At 50.5% G+C, this 27195-nt stretch overlaps 2 protein-coding genes across 7 annotated transcripts in view; one reads left to right on the forward strand and one right to left on the reverse strand.

Moving 5' to 3' along the window:
* LOC310674120 (phosphofurin acidic cluster sorting protein 2-like) overlaps nucleotides 1-8972 on the forward strand; it is a 168534-nt gene extending 159562 nt beyond the window's left edge. For 2 of the 4 annotated variants that reach the window (XM_083433007.1, XM_083433009.1), the window contains 7 exons: nucleotides 836-868; nucleotides 1536-1578; nucleotides 2224-2266; nucleotides 3563-3704; nucleotides 3845-4068; nucleotides 4691-4804; nucleotides 6775-8972. In XM_083433007.1, coding sequence (XP_083289133.1) covers nucleotides 836-868; nucleotides 1536-1578; nucleotides 2224-2266; nucleotides 3563-3704; nucleotides 3845-4068; nucleotides 4691-4804; nucleotides 6775-6890 — 715 coding nt within the window. In that variant the 3' untranslated portion in view covers nucleotides 6891-8972. The remainder of the gene's footprint in view (nucleotides 1-835; nucleotides 869-1535; nucleotides 1579-2223; nucleotides 2267-3562; nucleotides 3705-3844; nucleotides 4069-4690; nucleotides 4805-6774) is intronic. The other 2 variants (XM_083433008.1, XM_083433010.1) reach the window with 1 other exon arrangement.
* A 2026-nt stretch (nucleotides 8973-10998) lies between these two features.
* LOC310674095 (cullin-9-like) overlaps nucleotides 10999-27195 on the reverse strand; it is a 33375-nt gene continuing 17178 nt past the window's right edge. For all 3 annotated transcript variants that reach the window (XM_083432896.1, XM_083432897.1, XM_083432898.1), the window contains exons 12-30: nucleotides 25911-26136; nucleotides 25122-25227; nucleotides 24578-24805; nucleotides 21762-21852; nucleotides 21494-21665; nucleotides 20304-20409; nucleotides 18630-18725; nucleotides 18365-18540; nucleotides 17715-17848; nucleotides 17429-17614; nucleotides 17066-17181; nucleotides 16358-16540; nucleotides 15828-15985; nucleotides 15157-15391; nucleotides 14828-15002; nucleotides 14265-14410; nucleotides 13435-13540; nucleotides 12892-13088; nucleotides 10999-12805 (exon numbers count right to left, since the gene is read on the reverse strand). In XM_083432896.1, coding sequence (XP_083289022.1) covers nucleotides 12521-12805; nucleotides 12892-13088; nucleotides 13435-13540; nucleotides 14265-14410; nucleotides 14828-15002; nucleotides 15157-15391; nucleotides 15828-15985; nucleotides 16358-16540; nucleotides 17066-17181; nucleotides 17429-17614; nucleotides 17715-17848; nucleotides 18365-18540; nucleotides 18630-18725; nucleotides 20304-20409; nucleotides 21494-21665; nucleotides 21762-21852; nucleotides 24578-24805; nucleotides 25122-25227; nucleotides 25911-26136 — 3122 coding nt within the window. In that variant the 3' untranslated portion in view covers nucleotides 10999-12520. The remainder of the gene's footprint in view (nucleotides 12806-12891; nucleotides 13089-13434; nucleotides 13541-14264; nucleotides 14411-14827; nucleotides 15003-15156; nucleotides 15392-15827; nucleotides 15986-16357; nucleotides 16541-17065; nucleotides 17182-17428; nucleotides 17615-17714; nucleotides 17849-18364; nucleotides 18541-18629; nucleotides 18726-20303; nucleotides 20410-21493; nucleotides 21666-21761; nucleotides 21853-24577; nucleotides 24806-25121; nucleotides 25228-25910; nucleotides 26137-27195) is intronic.

The raw sequence follows: 27195 nt of genomic DNA on the forward strand, positions 1-27195 counted from the left end.
CGGTGATGAGGATGAAATTAGCCACCCTCCATCCTAAGATCCTAGGGTGGGTTAGCAGTATTAAAACATGTGAAAAACACTTCAAAGCAACTTACAATCATACAGAAAGGTGGGTCCTAAAAACATGCACCTGAAAAGCCAGGGTGATGTCCCAGTCCCCCCTCCCAAAAAAAGATCTGGAGCCAAATGACAATACCTACATTTTTATTATGGTTATGGTTAAATTCATTTAATCACCGGCAGGCTCAGTGTGGCTGCCAAGTGGAGCATTAAAAACAATCGAAACAGATGGCAATCACAGGGATAGCTGTTGGTTTACTATTGGGTTTGCTTCCTGTTGCACAGTCGTATAGGCCACCCCTTATCTGTACTGATACCAGCGAAGGGCAAGGCATAAACCCAGGGGGTGGGGGCCATTTTCTAGCCCAACGGTTGCATTCCTTTGTCTCCATCATCCGCCATGTTGAGATTCCTGCTTTGCAGGGGGTCGGACCAGTTCCCTTCGCCCTTCAGTTCTATGATCCTATAAATAGGGTGGGCAACCAAAACACAAACATCACAGGTGTCCCAAGGCAAACAGGTGTGTCTTCAGGGAGACATCCCCCTTGCCCTGCTTCTGACTCCGTTCACAAGCTCAGAACCTGGAGCTCTGCAAAGTGGAGCTTCTGGACCCCTCTCCTCCCCAAAGCCGCCATTCAGACGGACACCACTTCTGGGTGTGTGTTTGTGTCACCTCCCGGCGCCCGTCATCTAGTGACCGCTTACGTTCCAGCAGTTCTTTACGCCTCTCCCTCTTCTTGGTCTTTTTTGTTTCTTGTTTGTTTTGGCATTCAAGGAAAAGAAGCCTCTATTTTGATTTTTATATCAGGTATTGGAACTGTGGCTTGCTGCAGTGTCGCCCTTCTTCCCCACTGTCTGTCCGTCTCCTCTTTGTCCAGGAACAGAGCTGACTCCTTTCTCCCGATCCCTGTCTTCTGCCTTGTGTGAGACAAGGGCTGCTGCCTGTTCCTGGTTGCATGTTGGGGAGGGAAGGAAAAGTCCCCCCTTCCTCCTGAGCCTCTTAAGCGCATCCGTCCCTGTGCTCCTCGTCTTATTCCTTCCCTCCTGCAACCTTCCCTACGCCGTGTGATCCTGTGCTCAGCATTTGGGGTGGCCGGGGGTGGGGTTGCTTTGCTGCCTAAGGCAGAGGAGTCTGTCCTGCTTCCCTCGCCCCCCGTCCCATCCTAAAGATGAGACGACATCGCTTTGGCTCTCTCAGAACGGCTGCTTGTTTATAACTCTTTGCTGGCTGGGGGTGGGGCGGGGGGGGGGAGGCTGCGCACTGACGAGACACGTCAACAAGGACAGGGACAAAATAGCCTGGATGAAGCGCGGGGTGGGGTGGGGGCCATGTCCCTCGGCAGCAAAGGATGATTGGAGGTCCTGCTGGCTGCATGAGCTACCCCCTTCTCCGCAGTTGCCTTTCCAGGCCGAGGATTCTTTCCAGGAGGGGGGGCGGGTTTGCAGCTTTTAATTGCCTCTGCTCCATTTCACAGCCCTGACGAGGATTCCTGCCAGAAGTTTGTGCCGTTTGTCGGGGTGAGTGCTGTTGTTGGGGGGCCACTAGACCACTCAGAAAAGCCCTTGCCCTTCTCCTTCTCCTTGACAACATCCATATAACTTGCCTTGCAAATTAATGTTAAGAGAGCCAGTGTGGTGTAGTGGTTAAGAGCAGTGGGCTCGTAATCTGGTGAACCGGGTTCGCTTCTCCGCTCCTCCACATGCAGCTGCTGGGTGACCTTGGGCCAGTCACACTTCTCTGAAGTCTCTCAGCCTCACTCACCTCACAGAGTGTTTGTTGTGGGGGAGGAAGGGAAAGGAGAATGTGAGCCACTTTGAGACTCCTTCGGGTAGTGATAAAGCGGGATATCAAATCCAAACTCCTCCTCCTCCTCCTCCTCCTCCTCCTCTTCTTCTTCTTCTTCTTCTTCTTCTTCTTCTTCTTCTTCTTCTTCCTTTCACCTTTTCCAAGGTGGTCTGCAAGGGAGGAGGTAGTTTGGCAGGAAGCCACAGACACTGTCATGTGAGGTGTTGGTTCAGCCTTTGCCAATCTGGCACCTCCCAGACATTTGGGACTACAACTCCCATCATCCCCTGCCGTGTTAGCCGTTCCTTGCCATGGAAAGTTGGCTCTCGGCAAGTCTTTGGGTACTGACTGAGGCTTTTCTACTTGTTCCCTGGCAGGTGGTGAAGGTGGGCCTTGTGGAGCAGTCCTTCAACACCTCAGGTGAGAAGAAGGCACTGAGCCAGGCGCCCGGAGGCTACGGCCAAGACAGCCTGGCTCTGGTCTTCCACCTTGCCTGCATCTTGCAAGGATGATCCTCCTCCAGTTTGCTGGTGGGCTCTGGATACTGCAGGAGGGGAGAGGACTCCTGTGGTCATATCTCGCTTATGGGTGCCCCATGGGCATCTATCTGGGTGGCTACTGTGAGAACAGGATGCTAGACTAGATGGATCATTGGCTCTTATGGTCTTATGTAATAACTGGATCTTTTAATGTTTGGTGTTTTATTGTCTTCTATCTGTTGGAAGCTGCCCAGAGTGGATGGGGCAACCCAGTCAGATGGGCAGGATACAATTATTATTATTATTATTATTATTATTATTATTATTATTATTATTATATTACTGACTAGGCTAAGCTGTGTCTAGCAACAGTATGCTCCCCAAGGTGTTTTTGGTGCAAGGCTGTAAATCCCAGCTTTGGGAGAGCAGATTATATAAAAGATGTAAAACACACAATGAATGAGGGCGCTTCCAGGTGTCACTATTTCCAGGCGGGATTCAGTCACAGATCAGAAAATTAAGATTGTGCAGGCTGTAAGGTTGTTATTGTGCAATAGAAACACATCCTGCAGAATCGAGACTTTTTTGCAAGAAGACGAACGATGGGGGAAGGCACTGGGAAGGGTGGAGCAGCATTTGATTGATGCAACATCACCTAACCTTCCTGCAGACAAAGCAGAACAAATAATAATAATAATAATAATAATAATAATAATAATAATAATAAAGTTTAATATTTATACCCCGCCCATCTGGCTAGGTTTCCACAGCCACTCTGGGCGGCTTCCAACAAAATATTAAAATACAGTAATGCATCAAACATTAAAAGCTTCCCTAAATAGGGCTGCCTTCAGATGTCTTCTAAAAGTCTGGTAGTTGTTTTTCTCTTTGACATCTGGTGAGAGGGCGTTCCACAGGGAGGGTGTCATTGCCCAGAAGGCCCTCTGCCTGGTTCCCTGTAACTTGGCTTCTCTCAGTGAGGGATCCACCAGAAGGCCCTTGGTGCTGGATCATTGTCCGGGTAGAATGATGGGGGTGGAGACGCTCCTTCAGATATACTGGACCGAGGCCGTAGTAAACATCTAAGACAGTCGTCTAAGCTCCCCCCAAAATTTGTACTCAAGAAACAGGTCATCTGGAAGCACCCTGAATTGGATGGATGTTAAAATGCCACCTGGGTCCTAAAATCAGCCACCATCTCCCTGGTATAATATGGCCATTTCCCCCCTTTCCTTAGTTGATTCTGACGATGTGACCATCTGCACCACTTCGCTGCTCAGCTCGTCATCTCCGTCTGGCGGAGGCGTCCCCTATACCAAGGAGGTGGTGGGTACCCCTCCGCCCTCCCCATCAGTCAGCAGCGGGCTCTCGGGAGCTGGGTAAGTGGTGCGCTTCCGCCTCTGTCCCCCTCAGAACCTGGGGTGGTACAGTCCGGCCTGAGCTGTGCCATGTGGTTCTGCTCTTCGCCTGGCTTGGCTCAGGGTCCATTTTGGTTGCAGCTTCTGTTTCTTCCTCCCAGCAACCTGAGTCCTGGCGTGGAGGTGATGGGCCTGCAGGTCGATTACTGGACAGCGCAGGGTCCAGAGAAGAGGAAAGAGGCCGAGAAGCGGGAGACGGGCATCAAAAACACCCTGAAGAGCAATTTCCGCTCCCTTCAGGTCAGCCGCATCCCTGGCCCTGGGGAGTTGACCGCCCCCAACACCATGGCCATGACGGTGGTCACCAAGGAGAAGAATAAGAAAGGTAATCTTCCCCAGAAGCATCACAGCTCTTTGTTATCTGCCTATACCAGATCAGCCTGCTGGTTTATTTGTTGCTATTATTTTACTATTGACATTGATTGGTTTCCTACTGGCCAAAGAGTCTTCTACTCCAAACATTGGTCCCTGAATTACCAACGATCCCGTTTAGGTGGGCCAAGATGTGCCAATGGATTTGTGGTTGAAGACGGGAAACGGAACGTTCCACACAATGCATATTACGTTTTAATTGCCTTGTAATTGCTTTTCTTATTTCTTACATTGCACTTCATTTTACTACAATTCAAATTTAACACAATTCAAAATGTAATACAATGAAATGCAATGTGTAAGAAACAAAAGAAGCAGTGAAAACACAACTGAGAATCATAACGCATCATAACTGCCGCCTCAGGCCGAAAAATTGGTGAGTGGGCTGGCAAAACCCCCAGCAATTTTCAAGTGGTCTGTGGGGCAGGGGGGGAAGTTTGGGAACTGTTCTTCTAATCCTTATGGGCAGACTCTTTGCGCTGTGGAAAGGGGCATGGAACTTCTCCAGTGCTTGCTCAAGGTTGGATTTCACTGTGTGGACATCTGTTGAATCTCGAATGGTTATCTTTTGGCAGTCATGTTCCTGACTAAGAAAAACAAAGAGAAGGACTTGGAACCGAAGAGTCAAGTAATTGAGGGGATCACACGCCTGATCTGCACAGCCAAGCACCAAAACACCATGCTCCGTGGTGAGTGGGCTTTTTCTATGGCGGCTGAGCTGTTGTCCTTTTCTGAATGGCCCTAGCCAGAGCTCGGTTTGCCTCGGGGCTCCGCCAGCACTCTACAACAGGGTGTTTGCCAACTTATTTGGACCAGCAGGCACATTTTGAATGTCGAGGAAGTGCTGTGGGCACCAGTCACAAAATGGCTGCTGTGGGGTGTGTGGCATATGACAGAACGAGAGAGAGAAGAGAGTACAGTCATTGTTTCTTCCAGCCCTCACCTACCAACCTGGTACTGATTGTGGAGATCACACAATAACGACTTCACACAAAGATGCTGTTGATGTTTTTAAAAAAGGGGAGCTTCCCCCCAGTACCAGGGAAAATCTACTAGGTAATAATTTATTATAAATTATAATAATAATAATTTATTATTTGTACCCCTCCCATCTGACTGGGTTCACTCTGGACGGCTTCCAACATTCAGTGGTATCTAGGTTTAAGAACAGCCCTGTTTACAAACTATTCGCTTTACGAACTCCACAAAAACAGAGTGTCCCGGTTTGCGAACTTTACCTCGGTCTCAGAATGGAATCCGAACGGTGAAAGGGCACCGGTGGTGGGAGGCTTCATTAGGGAAAGCGCGCCTCAGTTTAAGAATGGTTTCGGTTCAAGAACGGACTTCCGGAACGGATTATGTTCGCAAACCGAGGTACCACTGTACTTAAAAACACATTAAAAAGCTTCCCTATACAGTACTGCCTTCAGATGTCTTCTAAAAGTTATATAGTTGCTCATCTCCTTGACATCTGAGAGGAGGGCGTTCCACAGGGAAGGTGCCACTACCAAGAAGGCCATACCACACTCACCCTCACCACACAGTCCACACTCACTCATTTCTCCCTCTCTCTCACAGACCACACATTCACTCATACTTCTTTGCGTCTCTCTCACACGCAGACCACATGTGCATCTCTTCCTCTCTCACACACCTAGACATGTGCAAGACTTTTCCAAGGGCAGCAAGGAGGCACAAGTACAGCACGGAAAGAGCAAGCAAATTTCTCACAAACAATAGGCAGAATGGTGTGTGCATTTGGCTTCATATTGCACATCCTAAAAAACACTTTTTACTCTCTTTTTAAGTAGAAGATGGGAATCTGGGGCTTAATGGATCATCCTGGGGGCACAGAAAAAGACCTCCAGAGGCACCACGGTGAAAGTTACTATATTAGTAATAATAATAATAATATTTTTATTTATACCGCACCCTCCCCAGCCAGAGCCGGGCTCAGGGCAGCTAACACCAATAACATCACAGTAAAAACATAATAGGGGGGAAAGGGGGGGGGGGGAGGACCTATTTAAAATACAGGTTAAAATGCCATTTAAAATGGAGCCTCATTTTAAAATAGCCAATAGATCAAGACCATAAGGGGAGGGAAACATAAGGGTCAGAGCGAGTCCAAACCAAAGGCCAGGCAGAACAGCTCTGTCTTGCAAGCCCTGCAGAAAGATGTCAAAACCCACAGGGCCCTAGTCTCTTCTGACAGAGCGTTCCACTACGTCAGGGCCAGTGCTGAAAAGGTCCTGGCCCTAGATGAAACCAATCTAAACTCCTTGAGGCTCGGGACCTCCAAAGTGTTGTTATTTGTGGACCTTAAGGTCCTCCGCGGGGCGGTCCCGTAGGTACATGGGTCCTAGGACCACTAAGAAGGTTAGTGGAGAATGCGGGCACAATTCAGGCTGCGGGATTATTGCCTGAATTCTCCACCAATCTGTTACACTGTGGTGTCTGCAAGCCCTAAGTTAGCAACCTCTGGGCTTAACTTGAATGGCCTTTCCTCCTCCACCCCCGGCACACACGACTGTCTTTTCCTCATGTCTCGCTCTTCCCCGGAAGCCCCAGTTCAGCTTCTCTTCTGAACGCTTGCTTCCACCCCCTTCCCTGCTCCTGGCCTCAATGTGCTTCCTCTCTTTTGCCTCCCTTCCCGCAGTTTGTATTGACGGCATCGAGTGGAACGATGTGAAGTTTTTCCAGCTGGCCGCACAGTGGCCAACCCACGTCAAGCATTTCCCCATCGGCATCTTCGGCTACACAAAGAGCGCGTGAGGATAAAGGAAAGGAAGCAGCCCGGGGCAACAGCCTCGGGGAGGACTTGGGCTCTGCCGTGCTGAACAGAGGAGGGACAATCGAGCTCCTTGCTTCTGCCGAAGATGACTGACTGGACTGGACTGCCTGATGGCCCAGGGCTGGAGCCCTGATCCGGCCAGGGCTCTCTTTGGCTCCATTTGTTCTGTGCAAGGAGCATCCCGATTTGCTTTACGTCTCACCCATGAGGTTTCTTTTTTGTTTTCGTTTTAGTTTTTAACGTGAACTTGGTCCTAGGAAACGGAAGGAAGGCACACACACACACCTGCACGCATTCACAGAGCTTTCTCAGCCTGAACTCTTGAAGACTCGGCCGTTGGGCCAGTCTTCCTTGTTCCAGGAATGAAAGAGGCCAGGGGGGAACTTGCACAGCTCCCCAACCAGCCGTCGGCTCGGGGCAGCTGGGACTCTGTTCCCTCCCAGGCCTTGCCGCGGGCAAGAAAGGGGGTTTGCTCAGCCAGGCTCACCCCATTGCATTCTGGGCAAGCTGGACCTCTGCCCACAAGTGCCACTCTGCAGTGCCCGCCCCTAATGCACAGAGGGCTCCTGGGATCTTGGGTACCTTGCCATCTTTTAACACAAAGTAGCTTTCCCCGTCTCTCCCAAAAAATACGTGGGCCTGGCACTGCTCAGCTTCTCATGCCCTGAGAAGATGCCCAGACGGGAGTATAGAAAGCAAGTGGTACAGAGATGGCAAAAAGGAAAGGCGGGGGCAACTCGTTTCTGCAGCAGGCAGCTGGTCCAGGTGCGAGCTGCTTTGTGTAGTTCAAGACGTTGGCAAGACAAAAGGCTGGAGGTGCTGCGTTGTTGTTTGCTTCCCCCCATTTGTCGGGGGGAGGTGGCACAGGAGTGCCCGAGCCCAGGGCAGCGCTTGCCTCTGGTACCCGATACAGATCCGCAGACGGCGGGATTGCTCTGGTGCAGCAGAGCAAAGGGACTGAATCCTAGAACGGCTGGTTCTTTGCCACTTTAAAGCACAGTAGGCCGACCTCCAGGGCAAAAGGCGGGAGAAACTCAACTGAGTGCCATTCCAATGGAATAGGAAGGGGGAAAGGGCCTTGCTAAAGCAGCACAGCTTGTATGGGGCTGGAGGGGGAAGCCGAGGGGGCTTCTTCACGAACTGATCTGTTCTGGCTTTTACTTGGGGGGGGGGGCGGGGAGTACAGAGAAAGCAGGACGAGAGAAAAAGAGAGTTGCAGTGGGGCAAGGCCCTCTTCTTGCCGGATGTACTGCAGCTGTGGTGAAACAGTGTGTGCTTTGATTGCCTCATTGCTGGGCCCTGCTAGGTAGGTGAAGCAAGAGGGGGAGCCATTGCTCACACAGCTGAGGGAGGGCAGGCCAGAGGCCCCTGCGGCCTGTGCCCCCGGGAAGGCTTTCTGGCCAAGGCGCCGTCTTGCGATGGAGCGCCAGCTCACGTGCCGTGCACTCCATTGACGGCCACTGCACTCACTGCAGCGCTCTCCTGAGCTCCGCAAGCCGGGCCGAGTTGCACCTTCGCGAGGCAGGTCTCTTGCAGAACAGGATGTACGAGGAAGAACAAGTTCCTTTTAAAAATGACTGAGACACAGACACAGAGATCTACACGAACACATCCTAAAATCCAACACGAGCACCAGAACGAGAGAGCCAGTCACTGCAGCAAAGGTGTCCTGAGCCTAGCCTTCCCGTGGCAGCTATTTGTGCCTCTTTGCCCTCCTCTTCCCCGACGAGACCCGCCTGCGCCCCCCCCCCAACCCCTTCCCTTCTCTCTCCTTTTCTCAAAAACCAAGTGGACTCCAAGGCCCAGGCCTCCCTGCCTTCCTGGAGCTCCTTGTGTCACTAGAACTGCCAAACCAACCTTCCCCTGCCTTGAAAGTGTATCCTACCGAACTCAAGAGACCTAAACTGTGGTATTGCGCCCGCTCGTCGGACGCAGCTGCTCGAGGTTAGGAGAGCAGGGATGGTGGGTTAACCCCATTTTTTACAAGATTCTATTTTTGTTAAACTTAATGTAAGGTTGCTTTCTGGATTAATTTTAATAAATTAATGCTGGTACCATTGTGACTGACGAGGCTTCGGGTCAATTTGTGAGTCGGCTTGGGATTTTGGGCTTGTTTTGTAAAAGGTCAAAGAACTATGGCGACTAATTCTGTGAGCAAAAGGGGAACCTGGGCTTGCTGTTTTTGAAAACACTGGCTTCTCCCACTGCCATGCATGCAGGAAAACACGAGGGGGGCTTCAAAAGCGGTTGTAGAGCTTGCCGGTTTTGAGAAAAAGTTAATGCAAAGGCACCAGGCTACTGCAAGCTCCTTGCATGAGGCCAGAGCAGCTTTTTAGCTCTCAAATGCAGGGTCTAAACAGGGATCCCTGATGTGTGAATGTTATGCAGCAGAAATTATGGCTAGCTTTTGCAGCACGTCAGAAGTTGGTGACTTGTTCCTAGACTCTTCCTTCTTGTCTCTCTTCTTTAAAAGCTATCTGGATTCCAACCATCGTGCACTTCGTCACCCATATCGCCAAATGTTTCCCCGTTCAGATCTTCATAACGGATTGATCTTTTGGTGTCAAAGGTAGCAGGCCAGCAATGAAAACCACTTTCCGGTATCTCAGACTTACCTGTTACCAGGTTAGAAACAAAAGCATGCCACACATGCATACTTCTGAGAGGAGAGGCACTCTAGGCCTTTGGATCAATGTCCCTCTTGTACTAGTGGCAGCCCCTCCTGCCTCCTGTTAAACCTGACCCCCAGTCTGCACAGTCAGGCGCTGTCTACCAGCATGCTGATCTTGGGGAGAAAAGGCGCAGTGTGGGTGCAAGCCAGCTCCAGAAGCCTCTGCATTGGCTTCCACAGTTTCACCTGTCCCTAAGCAGTTGAAAATTTGCTTTCCAAAGAAATTCAGCCTGAGAGTATAAAGTACAGTGGTACCTCAGGTTACATATGCTTCAGGTTACATACGCTTCAGGTTACAGACTCCGCTAACCCAGAAATAGTACCTCGGGTTAAAAACTTTGCTTCAGGATGAGAACAGAAATTGTGCTCCGGCAACGCAGCGGCAGCAAGAGGCCCCCATTAGCTAAAGTGGTGCTTCGGGTTAAGAACAGTTTCAGGTTAAGAACAGACCTCCAGAACAAATTAAGTACTTAACCCGAGGTACCACTGTATTGTGATAGTTAGTTTTTCCTTGTCTAAAGAACCGGTACTTCTTTGTTCCACATCCTGTAGTAATCTGCTGAAATCTTTGGCAATGGGAGGGTAGTAAAAAAAAAAGGTGGGTAGAGAGAATGGGTGTGTAAAGATGGCTAAAACACTTGTGCAAAGTTGCTTGTGCTTAACTGGTTGAGGAGTCCAGCTGCATGAAGGCAAGACAGCTACGGTGTGGGCACCTATGTAATGGCAATGCTCAGACTGCCTTTCAGGTGCTGAGTGCCACTAGCTTCCTTCCTTGTTGTAAGCTAAAGTCCATCAACCCAGGCATCCAATCTCGTTTTTACCAAACACACCACACCACCTGAATTCAGCTGCTTTCAAGAAAGACAGTAACTCGGTTCATGCTAATGTTATACTGCTGGACCCATTATAGTTTTAGGAAACCAGGCCATGGATCAGAAGGGAATGAAATGACAAAGCAGCTGGCCATTGCATTGAACGAGGCAACAGAAAGCATAGAGGTAAAACAATATGCCGAAGTACCAGTGAGTGAGATGTCTTGCACCTCATTTTTGACCCTCCAACAGGGCAGTCCAATTTTTCATAACAAGTGGACCACCCAGAGTACTTTGACACAGAAACTGTGGGCTGCACACTGCCCTGATGTGTGGGAGAGGGGTGGGGGGAGCAAGGTGAAAATATAAGCCCCCAGCCCTCCCAAAAATTAGGTAAGCGAGGTGCTGCGCTTTGGAATGGAGGCATGAAGCTCTGGCAGGATCCTAGAGCCCTCCCGCCTCCTTGCCAAAGCTGGGAAAGTGCTAACTAGGCTTTGGGGAGGAGGTGTGAGGACTCTGGAACCCTGTCCTGGCCGTCATGTTGCCTTCCCAAAGCCCAGCACCTCATGTACCTGATTTTGGGAAGATGACAGATCCTGTTTATTTCTGACCCCCGGTCATGCTGGCTGGAGCTGAGGAAGGCCGGAGTCTTAACAGAAGGTCAAAGGCCACATGGCCCATCCCCACATGCCATTTCAATGTGTAATGTTTAAAACTGGGTGTCTCCAACCATCCCTTCCTTCAGTGACAGCTATAGGTCCCTATAGACCTCTACAAATACACATACTACCTACTGGGGCTGTGGACATTATAGCTACTACACAAATTGTGTGCACTTGTTATGTAAACGAACTTGCTCACAAGCTACATCTGAGAGTACAAACTTCTAGGTCTCGTTTTAAAATTAAACAGCTAGCCCTAGCAGCTAATTTACTGCACCGTGGTTCACAGTGACCACCCCAGGCCAGGTCTGGCCATTGGCAAGGGCTTCAGTACCCATCAAAGGCTGATTCATCGTTGCAAAGGGAAAGATGCTGGCCGTTCACTCTTCAGCCTCTGCCCAATGGCACTCACTGTTAGGCTAGAATGCGAGCGGCTCAGTCATTATTGTGATTATTTATTACATTTGCATACCACCCTTCGTCCAAAGATCCCAGGGCAGTTCACAACACAAAAATATGAAACGAGAACACAAAATACACTAAAAATTAAAAATAAATAAAAATAAATACACCAGATTCCTACACAAAGGCTAGGCCGGATGTCCTGTCTTATGGACTGAAAGGATGTCTTAAAGAAATCAGAGCACATGTAGCCAACAGGAGGCACTTTAGATGACGATGGACTACAACTCCTGAAAATCCCGGACCACTTGCTATCTTGGCTGCAGCTGTCAGGAGTGGGTAGTCCCAACATCATCTAGAGGACACCATGTTGGCTAGCCCTGGATTTGAGGATTACAAAAAAGAAAAACGGACCCAAAGTGGCCTGAGTATCAGCTCAGTGAGGTGCTAGCTTTGTCCAGCAGCCAAACCAACATGCAAGGATGGGCGATGCTCCTCCCCTAAGGCCAGAGACATGAATCAAAAGATCACATTCCCAGTGAGGGGGAAGGGAGCAATCCTTCCACTGGGCCATGTTTGCATGGCAATTTGACACTGGGGGAAATAAGGCAGGTATACAATCTGGAGAAGACGCTTCCCGAGTTGCCTGGGTTATCCAACCCCAAGCGATTCTGGACATTCAGGAAAGGCTGTGGTTGCTTACCAACCAGTCTTTGTTGCATCCTATTGCACCGAATAACAGGCCGGCTGCTAGCCAGGGAGGCTTACGGCAGTTAGGCAGTGGCAAACCCTTGGCTCGAATAAAAAACATCCACCTTCTGGAAGCAGCTGCTTGCGGCAACTTTTCTACTTTCTCCTTGCAGGAGGGAGCCGGCTCTGCCCACCGCAGCCCGTAACGTTACTGAAGCTCACTTTGCTCTTTGCTGAAAAGGCAACTTGCAATCTATTAGGAGGAGTTGGAGTCCGCTGTGGAGCAAAAACACCCGTCGCCCTCCTCGCTGTTGCCTTGAAAACACAGGAAGGCAGCATTCTGGGCAGCTGTGTTGGCAGGCTAGCAGCCAGTTCTACCTAAATGTAGAGAACGCCTGTCTCTTTTCTGGGCAGGGTGCAGTGGGTGCTTTTTTTATCTCAACGGTCTGGAAGACTACTTGAGGCTGGTTCCTTGGTGCCGGCAGGGCGGGGGGCTCCGTGGAGACGCACTGCAGGAGATGTGGGTGGTCTTCCCGGCGCTGGATGGAGCCCTGGTTTAGCAGGTGGAGCACGCAGGACAGGACGTCAGCGCTGCTGCAGCAGAAGCTGGAGAACTTTGGGGCTGAGCCCGGCTTCGGTTTCTGGCAGGCATCTATCACCTGGGAGAGGCAGAAAAAGTGGGTTAGTCTCTGGTACTGGCTACCAGCCGGACTGCGCTACAAGGCCAGACCCCTGCATTTCATACCCTGAACACCAGGCTGTCGATGTGCAGCTCTCTCTCCTCTTTCAGGATCTGGAGAAGGAGGCAGCAGATGGTGTTCCTCTTCCTCTCCAGAGCGCTGCCCTTGTTCTCTTCCACATCGAAGTAGGTCTGCTTGGGCAACAGCCACAGGCGCTGGCTGGGCGCTTGGGCCAGCGTCTCCTCACTCAGCCTCAAGATACCTGGAGCCAAAAGACATAGGGCAGGCATTGTCAAGATTGCGCCTTCCAGCTGTTGGGAACTACACCTCCTGCATGCCTTAGCCAGGCTGGCAGGGGCTGGTGAGAACTGTAGTGCAGATCACCTAGAAGGCACTAAGTTGTCTACCCCTGACGTAAGGACTTCAGAGTGGCAGAGCTTCTCAGATTTCCAGTATAGCCGGCTCTTTTTGAGGCCTAGCTTGGGAAACTCTCCTTGGCTGTAGTTTTCGAAAGGATTTGGGCAAAGCAAGTGCTCCATGGAAGCAGCTGGAAGTCAGGATCCCACCCACCTCACTGGGAAAACTCAAGATCCCATCTCCATATTTACCCTGGCTCTGGGTCAAGATCCCATTCGTCGTCAGAGGTTTCAGCGCACAATCGAGGAGCTCAGGGGAGAGCCCTGTGGCTTGAAAGAGCCTTTCCACAGAAACCTCCTAGGGTCAAAAGGGAAAAGAAAGCAGAGGTAAGCGAAGACAGCCTCAGAGGAATTCTTGAACACCTGCCGCAATGATGGAAGCAGGCTGAGTTAGTGCCTCCTTCAAGAATTGGGGGGACTTGCAAATATAAAATAATAATTTTATTATTTATACTCCGCCTATCTGGCTGTGTTGCCCCAGCCACTCACAGGAAATAGGAAATTTGCAGGGTGCAGGCTCAAATCCACACAGCAGGAGTCGCTGAAGGAATCACAGGATGTGGGGGTAATCATGAGAAGGTTTTGCAATTTCTGAAGCAGACAGAAGGCAAGCTAAGCATTGTCCAACAGAGCACATTTGGACTTAGTTAAACAGGAACTGTGCTTGGTGCTAAGCCAAGCCTGAGGATCCGGTAGGGCTTTCAATCTCTACTGTGCAAAATTCAGGCAGTGGGGCTGTTTCAAGGCAGGGTCGCCAACATTTCAGGACCTGTGGGCAGATCTGCAAACTGGAGGATGTGTCATGTGCAACACACACACCCACACCCTGGCAACCAAGCAGATTGCTTCTCTCAAACTAAACTTCAGCGAGTGGAGGAGCAGAGGAAGGCCTCTCTTGAGCACACCTGTGCTAGCAGGCATCACTCTGGCAACCCATGTTTTACGCAAACACAGGCCATCCTATGAGTCACGGAAGGTGCCCAGCTGATGGCAAGCAAGTGGGGATGAAGGGAGTCTCAGACCTCGGCGGTGTTGAAGCAGAGGAGGATGTACATCTGCAGGGTGGAGACGTGCAAGAGGCAGCCCTGGTACTCCAGCTCCGCGTGGCCCAGCCACGTCCACTGCAAGCGCCGCGGCTTGGTGTGCTCCAGCCCAAAGCGGCTCTGGCCTGAGAAAGACAAGGGCAACGGTCAGGGAGAAATACGGCTGCAAGACGGGCAACACTCTCTCTGCCTCTCTGCTCAAGGACAGGAGATCACAATACTGGGGTTGGAGAAGCATGAACAAAACACAAATCTTCTTTTTTTTAAATTGTCTCATCCCACGTTCCGTAGATTAGCCAGATTTCTCAAAGGTTATGAACCTCTTAACGCTGCCTCTCTCAATGGATGGTTTAAAGACTCACAGATCCCCGTGAAGGTTTGTATCATTTCTTTATAGAAAGTTTGATGGTTCCTATTTCCAAGTTCAGAGTCTTGGGTAAAAGAGGGGTCCACCTGCCCCCCGAAACTCAGCCTGAGGGAGGCAGGGAGGCCTGCAAGGAAGGAGCTGCTTGCGTTGGGCTCAAGAACAGCCTGGCACTCACTCTGGGTGTAGAAGTCAGCAAACTTGCTCAGGTGCTGACTGAGGGATTCTGGGAAGAACCGGGCAGGATCCTCCAGGTAGCAGAACGAGGAGATGGTCCAGCAGCGTGGAGACAGCGCCAGCACCTTCACCTCGGCCTCTTCCTCCCGAGAGAACAGCTGCTGCGCCTCCACCATCTGGGGAAATACAGGAGGTCTGTGGCTTTGGCAGGCAGTGGGGCTCCCCCCAGGCAGTGTCAGCGGAGGAGGAAAAGGCCTTGGGGGCAGAGGACCTCCTGCGTGGTCCACAGGGCTGGGGCTCTGCCCTGCTGGCCCCTCCTTCGCCTCTCACCTCTCCTTCCTCCTCCTCCGCCTCCCAGTTCCCGTCCTGGTCGAGTTCCAGCAGGTGCTTGTCAAGCTGCTCCAGCTGGAAGAGGTGGAACTGCTGCTGCTGCTCCTCCAGCTCACTCAGGTTCTTCAGCATCTGCTGGGGGAAGCGGTTGGGGAAGCAGAGCCCAATGTGCTCCACCACCGCACACTCCAGCCACGTCTTGCCCTGCGACAGGAGCCGGTCTCCCAGGTAGTACCTGCGCAAGCAGAGAGGGCACCCATCAGCCCAGACCCCCCTCGTCCCTCCTGCAGGGCGGGCCAGCCCCACGTACAAGAGACCCAAGGAAGGAAGGAAGGAAGGAAGGAAGGAAGGAAGGAAGCAGCTGAACTGGCGCTCTCCATTCCTTCTTCCCTACGGAAGTCTCTGCGCCGTCTCCCAGAACAACGTGATAAGCAGCTCCTTGGGAATATGGGAAGCTGCCTTGGACTGAGCCGGGTCCCTTGGTCCCTCCAGCTCAGCACTGTCCACACTGACTGGCAGTGGCTCCAGGGCTTCAGGCAGGAATATCTCCCTCCTTCCTGGAGACTGAACCCAAGGCCTTCTGCATTTACAGCAGCTGCTCTCTCCCCCGAGCTCTGGCCCTCCCCTCCCCAATGCAATTCCGCCTATCTGCCCCACGAAGGCCTCCTCACCGGTAGAAGTGCTCGAAGGTGTTGGCCAACTCCAGGCCTGCCAGGAAGAGGACGGGCTCCAGGCTCTGCTGCAGGCGCCGCAAAGTCTCCACGTTGCCAGAGTCCGCCCAGCTCTCCTGGATCCACCGGTCGATGTAGCGGGCAAACTGCTCACTCACCTGTTGGCCACAGAGCAAGAGGCACCAGTTGAAGCCGGGAGAAGAAGCAGGTGGAGCTTCCATGAAGGGAGGGGGAGGCGAGGGGGGCGGAGGGGATTCCTCCCTCCAAACCAGCAGCAACGCCTCCAGGGAAGGGGATGGACAAGGCATCTGGGGAAGATCCCAGAAGGGGAGGCTGGCTGCTCTGTGATCAGGCCAGGGGAGCCAGGCAGGCTCTGAGATGAGGCCACATTTGACATCCCTGGAACTGCAAGGGGCAGGGCCAGGCTGCCTGCAGAGACAGGGGGGGGGGGTCAGAGGGAAAGTTCTGCTCCTTGCAAATGAGCTCCCCCGTGACTAGGCCGTGCCCCCCACCCTCCCGCCCTTACTCACGTGCATGGCTGTCAGGAAGGAGAGCTGCAGCAGACCCCCAGAGAAGCCGTGGCACAGGGCCAGCATGAAGGACATCTGCTGCCCAAAGAGCTCCTCCATGGCGGTGCGGAGGCGCAGGTAGGTGTTGCAGTAGCGCTCCACAAAGTCCGGGGCCTGCCAGGAGGACTCCAGGAACAGCTTCACCTGGGCAGAGGGACGGCAGGAGCACAACAGGGTCAGAGCAACCCACACACCCTTCTCTGGCTCCCTGGGGCCTGCCTGGAAGTCTGCCTGCGGGCAGGGATGCCTGGCTGGTTGCCTGTCCTGGGTAGCACTAAACACCCTTTAGCTCATCTTTTGATTGGCTGTCAGTCGTCAGGGAAGTCTGGGCATGTGACTGGAACTGGGGCAGAACGAGGCTCCCACCTAATTCAGCAGCACCAGGTAGAGCTTGGAGCCAGGAAACCCCCTTTCCTGGGAGAGGCTGATCCACAGCGAGTCCTGTCCGGCAGCCTCATCTCTCCTCATGGCTTCCTTCCCAGTAACTCCTTAATAGGCAGGGAAGCAGCTGCATGCAGACACAGTGAGAACAAGGCAGCAGGACTAGTGAATGGTCTGCTATGGAAGACGTGGCCAGGAAGACATCTGTTTGCAGCAATGGAGAGTCGCTAGGCCGCATTCTCACCCTCCTTGGCGCCCCATTCGCACCTGTTCCTCTGCTCCCCCTACCTGCTGCTGGACCACCCCTTTCCAGCACTGGGTGATGCCAGTGGTGCTGCTGGGCTTCTTCACAGCTGCCTTGACAGTTCCAGAGCTCGACTCTTTGTTCTTCCCGTTCTTCCCGTCTGCAAAGTGGGGTTGTGCGGCGTTATTCACAGGGACCGGAGCACCCAGGCACCCACTTCTCCTCCCTCCCCGGTTCTTCCTCCAATGCCACCCCCCTTGCAGCCCCGGACGCGACAGACACTCTTGCTCCTGCCAAGGTCTGCCTGGCTCCCAGAGGCTCCTCTGCGGTGACCTTCCCACCTTCAACTGGGAAAGGGGACCTGCCCCTCCTGGGCTGCCCATCTGCCCAAGCAGGGAGACACTCACTGGATTTCACGGGGGGCTTGAGCTCCTCTGGCTCAGGGCTGCTGGAGTCCACGTGCACCAGCAGGTGGCTCAGGCGCCGGACGCGAGAGTTGAAGATGGCCGCCCGACTTTTGCTGCTCCGGGAAGCCTCCAGGTTCTCCAGGTATTGGCTCAGGAGCCAGGAAAGGGGGCTGATGCCGCTGGGATCTGAAGGGCAGGAAAGAGTCAACAGGGAGGGCTGCTGGGAGAGGGGAGGAGAGGGAGGGTGTGGCTGCTGAGGACTTGTGCCAGGAAGGAGATGCCGTACCTGGAGTGGTGATGCTCTGCACCAAAGGGCTGATCAGAGCCTCCCAGCAGGTCTTGCCCAGGGCCTGGGCAGCTTCGTCGTCGGGAAGGAAGCGGTCGGCAAAGACCTGCTCGTGGCGCAAGGCACTGTTCAACCTGAAACGGCAAAGGGGTGGAGGGTCAGCCGCTGACTTGGGCGACGCTTGGAGGCCTTTGGAGGTCAGGGACAAATGGGCTGAGAAGCAATGCTTGCACAGGGTGCGGGGCAAAGCAGGGCAGGAGCTTGAACAACATGAAACCTAGCCAGATGGGTGGGGTATGAATAATAAAATAATAATTATTATTATTATTATTATTATTATTATTATTACTGAGATGAATGTGGGGAGGAGCAGGATGGATATCTTCCGACAGGGTTTCCCAAACTTGGCCCTCCAGCTGTTTTTGGACTACAACTCCCATCATCCCTAGCTAGCAGGACGTATGATCAGGACCGATGGGAATTGTAGTCCATCAACAGCTGGAGACCCAAGTTTGGGAAACTCTGTATTGGGGTAAGCGTGGGAAGGGCTGGGAATGTGGACCCCCTCCCACCGCAAGAGGGAGACCCCTCCCTGCCCCGCAGGACACCCCTGCCCCTCCCCACCTGCGGCCCCAGGGAAAGGGCAAGACCTGTTGAAGAGCTGCAGCAGCTGCATCCGGTCTTCCGAGATTTCCTGGCACCAGGTGTGCGCCTTGGTGGTGTAGAAGAGGTACGTGTGCCGGCACAGCTGCTCCTTGAAGATGGGCCAGAAGGTGGGCTTGGGACCCAGCACCTCGATGCCACGCACGCGAGTGTCAATGCCCCCCTGAGAATGACACAAACCTTTCCAGTGAAATCAAGGCAGCACCCGTAGGGAGGGCCCACGAAGAGACGGCAAAAAGGGCACAGTCCTACCTGCTGACAGCGCTTGATCTTGACCTGTATGATGGGCCAGAAGCAGTTCATGTTCTCCAGAAGGATCACTCTGCTGGCCGAGGGCGGGACAGTCACCTTTGGGCAGAGAAAGAGAAGATGCGGCTTGGATTTGTCATTCTGAAGATGCCTCTTTATCACAGAGGAGGAGAGAAGGGGCAGAGAGGCCCTAATGTTGTCTTTGCCTAATTCCCCTGCTCTCTTCTTCCCTCCCACAGGGTTGCTGGTGTCAATTGCCTCTGCATGTGTTTGTGTGTGCGTACTTAATACAATAATGCTGTAAGTTGCGTGTCTTTGTTTCTCAGTTTGATCCTTTTATCTGGGTTTTTTTTATGTATTGTGCAATTTTATGCTGCTATTTTTATTGATGAATAAATTAGAAATTATTTATTGCAATGATCAAGAGTGAATTTCTGTTTTAATTATTATTTTCTGGTGTTTAATTTTATTGTGTAAAAAGCTGTTTGTTTTTTATCGTGACTTTTTTTGTATCGGGTTTTAAGGGGTGTGATCTTCATTGCGTGTTTCTTGTTTCTGCAGCTAGCGATACAGAAAGGTGGAATGTTAATTAAAAATGAAACGAGATGAAATTTTAAACGTCCTCCAGATGCTGCTTGAAGCACAACTTCCACCATCCCGGATAACTGGAGGGATGTGCTTGTTGGGGGTGATGGGAGCTGCTGTTCAGCAACCCCTGGAGGACCAAAGAAGAAGAAGAGTTTGGATTTGATATCCCGCTTTATCACTCCCCTTCAGGAGTCTCAAAGCGGCTAACACTCTCCTTTCCCCTCTTCCCCCGCAACAAACACTCTGTGAGGTGAGTGAGGCTGAGAGACTTCAAAGAAGTGTGACTAGCCCAAGGTCACCCAGCAGCTGCATGTGGAGGAGCGGGGAATCGAACCCGGTTCACCAGATTACAAGCCTACCGCTCCTAACCACTACACCACCCTGTCCCCTGCGCCTGGTCCACTCCGACTGGCAGCAGCTCTCAGCCAGAGGTCTTTCCTATTGCCTGATGACTCCTCCTTTGAACCAGAGACAAAACCTTCTGAAGGCAAGGCGTGCATTCCCCACCACTTAGCCTACAGTCCTTTCCCCTTGAAGCTGTGCCAACAAAGGCAAAACCCTGACCAGAGAGAAGAGATGGTGGAAGAAGATTGGAAGACATTTAAAGAATATTTGAAAAAATATGTTAATATTTAAATCTGAGAATAGCTTTGGAAGTGGACATGGGCTGTAGGGTTAGAAGTAGAAGACAGTGTATTTTAAAATAGTATTACTTGTAAGGGATAAAATGTGAAGATTTTTATGGTAAAAGTAAGTGTGGTTTTAAAAAATGGTTTAAAATTATGATATATGTAAACTGCTAAAGATGAGGTAAAATGAAAATCAGATAGGGGGGGCTTGGGGAAACTCACCTAACAATGTTTAGAAAAAATAAGGATAAGACAAGAATCTGTTTGTATTGTTTGTTTTTCTGTTTGTGTTGTTAAGTTGTGTTATAAAATGAATATTTTTTGGGGGGGGGAATACAAAAACAAAGGCAAAACCTTGTCACGTGTGGTGTGTGTCTCAGAGACGGGAACCCTTCTGTGGCACGGGGAAGAGCTTGATGCTCCCGAGCCACGGAAGCACCTTTCAGGCTGAAGCACTGACCGTATTGAGCTTGATGCTGACACTGGCTGCGCTCTCCCCTCCCATGACCATAATGCGCGCTGGCATGTAGCTGGAATCCTCGCTGGTCACCAACAGAGACAACTGCCTGTGCAGGGAGAGAGCAGGGGTTTCAGAGCAAAGACCAGGCACCCTATTGGGAGCCTGGGACCTTTTCAAAGAAGGCAGGAGAGCACGTCTGCCTTGTTCCACGAGAACCAACATGTTCACGCATTCCTGGCTCAACAAGAAACTTGGCTCTCTATGCCTGGCATCCAACCGTCTTATTTTATTTATCTGTGTTAAATTTTCTGTTTTACAATTTAGAATATTCATTTAGACAACCTTAAAATATCAGTGACTTCCCTTCTTCTCTTTCCGCAGTTCATTTTGCATAGCATAAATCCCTGCGTATTCTTATATAAACTAAACCATTCGGCATTCCATTGTTACTTCCATCAAAACTTATTTACACTCTTGAGTTTATCTTAATGCTGCCTCTGGCTCACAGCAAGAAATCTCAACTCATTTGAAAATGACGATGTTAAACTGTGGAAAGAGATTAAGAAGAGCTGGAGATTTTGGAGAGAATGACGCTCTCCCTGCTTGGCAGAATCTCAGCTATCAAAATAAATCTATTGCCCAGGATGCTGTTTCTATTCCAACCAATACCAACTGTAAATAATGCAGGCTGCTTCAAGGAGTGGAAGAAGGATATTTCTAAATTCATCTGGCAGGGGGGAAAGCCAAGAATTAAACATAGAATTATGATAGACATATTTTGTTTGTTTGTTTGTTTATTAGACTGATATGCCACAAGAGATCACAAGATCTCAGGGCAGTTCGCAAAATACAGGGTTAAAGCAACAAATAAACACAACAACAACAATTTATTATTTATACCCCGCCCATCTGGCTGGGTTTCCCCAGCCACTCTGGGAGGCTTCCAACAGAATATTAAAAACAATACAGCGTCAGACATTAAAAAATTCCCTAAACAGGGCTGCCTTCGGTTGTCTTTTAAAAGTAAAATAATTGTTTACTGCCTTGACATCTGATGGGAGGGCGTTCCACAGGGAGGGCGCTACTACCAAGAAGGCCCTCTGCCTGGTTCCCTGTAACCTCAACTTCTCGCAGCAAGGGAACCGCCAGAAGGCCCTCAGCACTGGACCTCCCTGACTGTGTATACTCACCGGATTACGACCCCACGATGCATATAGATGTTGATATGGTGGGAGGTGCTGTTGCCATTAGACTCCCAGTAGGTCTTGGGGTTCCCGTCTGTCAGCTTGCTGGCTTGCTGAGGGTTGGAGGAGACTTCCACCCTCTCCCAACACTTGTCGTCCCTGACCTCCGTGCTGCAGCCTGAGCAAAGAAGAAATGACCTTGGGCTTGGTACAAACGGTCAGAGCCGTAAAAGGAATGAGACATCGACAGCTCTGAAGGCTAAAGGACACTCACCTTGGCAAAGACTGTGAAAGAACACATCAAAGAATGGGATGTTGATAGGCTGGTGCGTCTGCCTGTGTTCTTCTATTTGACCCAGAACCACCTGTGCATTTGGGAGTGGAGAGAGAGGAGAAAGAGGTAGAAGAGACACCAACGTATCAAAGGGCAATAAGAAGGCAGAGCTAGCTTTATGGAAGCTCAAAGTGTGCAGGTACCAGTGGACCAGCATAAGAAGGATGTTGAGAAGCTGGAAAGTGTGCAGAGGAAGGTGACCAAGATAACAAAGGGTTTGGACTCACAGCTGTCCATGGAGGTGCAGGTCAATTCTGTATCCAGGGCAGCTGTCTACCAACTCCACCTGGTACGCAGGCTGAGACCCTACCTGCCCGCGGACTGTCTCGCCAGAGTGGTGCATGCTCTGGTTATCTCCCGCTTGGACTACTGCAATGCGCTCTACGTGGGGCTACCTTTGAAGGTGACTCGGAAACTACAACTAATCCAGAATGCGGCAGCTAGACTGGTGACTGGGGGCGGCCGCCGAGACCACATAACACCGGTCCTGAAAGACCTACATAGGCTCCCAGTACGTTTCCGAGCACAATTCAAAGTGCTGGTGTTGACCTTTAAAGCCCTAAATGGCCTCGGTCCAGTATACCTGAAGGAGCGTCTCCACCCCCATCGTTCTGCCCGGACACTGAGGTCCAGCTCCGAGGGCCTTCTGGCGGTTCCCTCATTGCGAGAAGCAAAGCTACAGGGAACCAGGCAGAGGGCCTTCTCGGTGGTGGCGCCCGCCCTGTGGAACGCCCTCCCATCAGATGTCAAAGCGATAACTACCTGACATTCAGAAGACATCTGAAGGCAGCCCTGTTCAGGGAAGTTTTTAATATGTGATATTTTAGTGTATTTTTGGTTTCTATGGAAGCCGCCCAGAGTGGCTGGGTACAAATAATAAATTATTATTATTATTATTATTATTATTATTATTATTATTATTTGAAAACCAAGCCTTATGAAGAATGGTTGAAGGAGCTGGGTATGTTTAACCTGGAAAAGTGACAAGAGATATGATAGCTATCTTCAAATATCTCAAGGGCTGTCACATGGAAGATGGAGCAAGCTTGTTTTCTCCTGCTTCGGAGGATAGGATTCCAACCAGTGGCTTCAAGTTACAAGAAAGGAGATTCCGACCAAAGATCAGGAAGACCTTTCCGTCAGGAAGTGCTGTTCGACTGTGGAACAGATTCCCATAAGAGGTGGTGGACTCTCTTTCCTTGAGGGCTTTTAAGCAGAGGTTGGATGTGTTAGTATTTCGCGCCTCCGATGCTACAGATGAGATTGGTGTGAATCACATGCCTGTCTGGGAAGAGCGTGGGAACGGAAGAGAGTCTTATCTCTTCCGCTGTATGTACTATTTGTACTGTACTTTTGCAGTACAATTTTACTTCTGTCTGTTTCTTCTCTCAGAGCTGGAAAGAAAGGGCGCCATGAATCCTATGTCTGTACATAGTTTGTAAATAAATACGTAGATTAGCTCTACAATGTCTCACGCTTCTTGGTGTTATGCCAGAAGATTAGTGTGCCGATATCATTTGATATATGTTGCCGAAGCGCACTGGAGAAGAAGGAAAATACCTTTTCCAGAGCTGCGCATACCGAAGGATGCTCGGAGTTCGGGGGCTGCAAGGGCACCCCAGGGCATTTTCCAACAGGGTGGTCGTAGGAAGTGATTCATGAATTAAATTAAATTATTATTATTATTAATAATAATAATAATAATAATAATAGAAACATAGAATTGTAGACTAGGAAGGTACCACAAGCATTATCTAGTCCAACGCAATGCAGGAATCTTTGGCCCAACGTGGGGCTCAAACCCACAACCCCGAGATCGAGAGTCTCATGCTCTACCAACTGAGCTGGAAGAAGCCTGGGACTTGTTTGGGGAGGATGACTCCTTCCTTCCTTATGGAATTTTTATCCTGCCCTTCCTCCCAAAGAAGCCCAGGACAGCAATGTCCAAAAGCAAGGCAAAGCCGCCATGACATTTCTTCCTGTTTCCCTAATTCATTTGCCTGGTTTTCCTCCACACCAGAACAAAAGAGGGGGGCGCATCTTGCTGAAGGATCTCAAGAAGCCAGAGAAGGACAAGTGGGGCAACGGCCTGGATGCCCTGCAGTCTGCCCTGCAGCTGGAGAAAAAGGTGAACCAGGCCTTGCTGGATCTGCACAAGCTGGCAGCAGAAAAGGGAGACCCTCATCTGTGTGACTTCCTGGAGTCTGAGTTCCTGGAGGAAGAGGTGAAGGTCACCAAGCAGCTGGAGACCACCTCACGAACCTGAGGCGCCAGGGACTGCCCCAGAATGGCACAGGGGAGTACCTGTTGGACAAGCTCACTTTGAAGAGCAGCAGCTGAATCCTCTCATCGCTTTAGAAAAAGAGTAAAATTTGTGGTCAAGTTTGTGTAGAGAGCCAGTGTGGTGTAGTGGTTAAGAGTGGTAGACTCGTAATCTGGGTAACCGGGTTCGCGTCTCCGCTCCTCCACATGCAGCTGCTGGGTGACCTTGGGCCAGTCACACTTCTCTGAAGTCTCTCAGCCCCACTCACCTCACAGAGTGTTTGTTGTGGGGGAGGAAGGGAAAGGAGAATGTTAGCCGCTTTGAGACTCCTTAAAGGGAGTGAAAGGCGGGATATCAAATCCAAACTCTTCTTCTTCTTCTCCTCCATGCAATGCAGCCAATGCTCAACGCAGCACTGAATCTGCAAGCGACTCTGCTCCACCTGGCCTGCACTCCCAAGCTAGATTCCCCCACAAAAGGTACCGGGATTTACCTGGATGCAGCCAGCCAGGATGCTGGCAGTCATCTTCTTATACAGGCCGGCGTACTTCTCGCACTTGCTCACGAGGTCCCTCAGTTCCGTCACCCGTGGGAGACTGGAGCCATGCTTCTCCACGACTTTGGCCAAGGCTTCCTCGGTACGGAGGCAGCACATGGAAACAGCACAGTCTCTGTCCAGGGTTGCCAAGTGATGAAGGAACTCAATGGACTCCTGGACAACCTGCAGGCAAAGGGAATAATATAAAAGCACATCTGGAATTGATAACAGTATTTAAAATAAATAAATAAACACAACAACAAGTAAGTAGTTTGCATAAAAATGCTGAGATCAACTTTTTCTTTAAAAAATCACCGTTCACAAAAAAGCGTAGGAAAAGAAGGCACTAAGTGGACTTTTAGCGGGAAAGTTACGTTTAAATAATCATCATCTGTTCTACAAATTCCATAGAACATCTGCAACGTATGAAACGGGATCACAGAACATGCTTCCATAGTTCTTCCTCCCAGCTCCCTCCCCACCGATTCTTCCTCCCTACCTCTTGATCATTTAGGTGAGCACTCATGGAAGACAAGCAAGACTCAATGCACTTATGCCAGGGCACTGAGTCTTCCCAGGAACTGTCCAGGAACTTGTTCAAAAGCCTGGAGCAAAGAAGAAAGAAGAGGAGGAGGGAAAGTTCTGAAAAGAGACACGTTAAAAGCAACAACTGAGCTCCTCCGAAGGGATCGCTCCAGACTACAACACAAGACCCTGCCAACAATAATCTTGCGATGCAACAGCTAACTGCCTTGCAACCACCCAAAAGCATTCTCTGCTTTCTTTCATGCTTCTGGTTTCCTTTATATTATTAATCTCCTTCATATTATTATTCAAATGCACAGCTTGGCACTCTCTCTGGAGTTCTAGTTTGGGATAAGGAATGGCAATACTCTGCACATGTCGCGCATCGCGGCACATTTCCCCCTGGTTGCGAAAGTGTCGGGTTTTTAAAGCAGTCAGCGTGCTTTGTTGATTTATCCTGGTGTCTGCATTCCCCACTGAAATGACGTTTGGTGCCTATAAAAGTCACAAAATGATTGGAGAGCTGGACTAAACATTCTGATTGGTTGGGCTCTTGTTGTTGTTTGTTTGCCTGTTTCCAAATGGTTGCGAAGGACTTGTACACTTCTCATCCATTTCCCCAAATTCTGCGTTTGCTTTTGCAAAGTTCCGACCTTGCCCCATTTACAAGGTGATAAAGGTATGATGGGCTCTCAGCCTTTGGGCTGAGTGCAACTCTCTTGGGTCAACATGGCAAGCTGCCATCGAAGTACGTGAGCCATACCTTAATGTTCCCAGCAGTACGTCCCTCTCAGATCCCAGTGGCACCAAGTCTTTGAGCAGAAGCACGTCAGCCAGAAGCTCACAGCTGTTTCCCACGGGGAAGGCACTCTGGCCACAAATGCAGCCCTCCAGAGCCATCGCCATCTCCTTGCAAACACTGCTGGTGTGCAGACTGCTCAGCAGTTTGGGAACATCGATGTCCTTCAGGCCAAAGGAGGCTGCAGAGGCTGGTTGGTTGGGGAGGGAAGACATTTTGAAGGGCAGAGCTTAGAACTTTGTCCTTGAATAACAACAACAATAACAATTTTATTTATACCCTGCCCTTCTGGCTGGGTTTCCCCAGCCACTCTGGGCAGCTTACAGCATAACTAAAACCATAATAAAAACACCAAGCGTTAAAAACCTCCTGATACAGATGTCTTCTAAAAGTTGTGTAATTCTTTATCTCCTTGACATCTGAAGGGGAGGTTGTGTACCACAGGGAGGGCGCCACTCCCTTGCCCTGAAGTTGTTCTGTTCTTATCTTCTCAGAAACCTTATTAACTCTTGGAACCAAAGGGTGGTAATTCAACATCCTGTCAGTGGAAGGATTACCACCCAGTGCACCCTCTCCAGATCTGCCCCAGAGGGTTGTAGGAACCCTAACACAGATTTTTTTTGGGGGGGGGGGCTTCATGCGGAGGAAGAGGGGAATGTTCTCTTGTGCAAATAGAAAACCTTGTGCTGATGAAATGCTCACACAGCACTACTTTGGATACAACCCATTTTAATTTTTAAAAAAGAACTCCCGCCTCCAGGGCACGAGCGATGCTGGTTTATCGCATAATACACATTCAAGTATCTGTCTGGGGTGGACTATGCAGAATTAGATAAATTAACAGGAAGGAATTGAAACCTGCAGGACCATAGATTCTTAGAAGACTGGAGGAAATATTTGAACTATCTGAAAAGCAATTGTAATGAACAGATTACGTTAGTAGGACAGCCCTGGCCCTGGTGGAGGACAACCTGACTTCCTTAGGGCCTGGGACTTCTAAACTATGATTATTCATCGACCTTAAGGTCCTCTGTGGGGCATACCAGGAGAGACGGTCCCGTAAATACGAGGGCCCTAAGCCATAAATAACACTACTGGAAAATGAAAATTTAAGGCAGCGCGGTAGCATCCGTGTGTGACAAATTGAAGTCAAAAGGAAGAAATGTCCTGTGCCACAGAGAGGAGAGGCAGCGCCCTCGTGGCCCAAAGGTCTTCAGGCCCACAAGGAAGGAGAGCACAGAGATACTGC

The sequence above is a fragment of the Podarcis tiliguerta genome (genome assembly GCF_965153285.1).
Source record: "Podarcis tiliguerta genome assembly, chromosome: 3".
Classification (NCBI taxonomy): domain Eukaryota; kingdom Metazoa; phylum Chordata; class Lepidosauria; order Squamata; family Lacertidae; genus Podarcis; species Podarcis tiliguerta.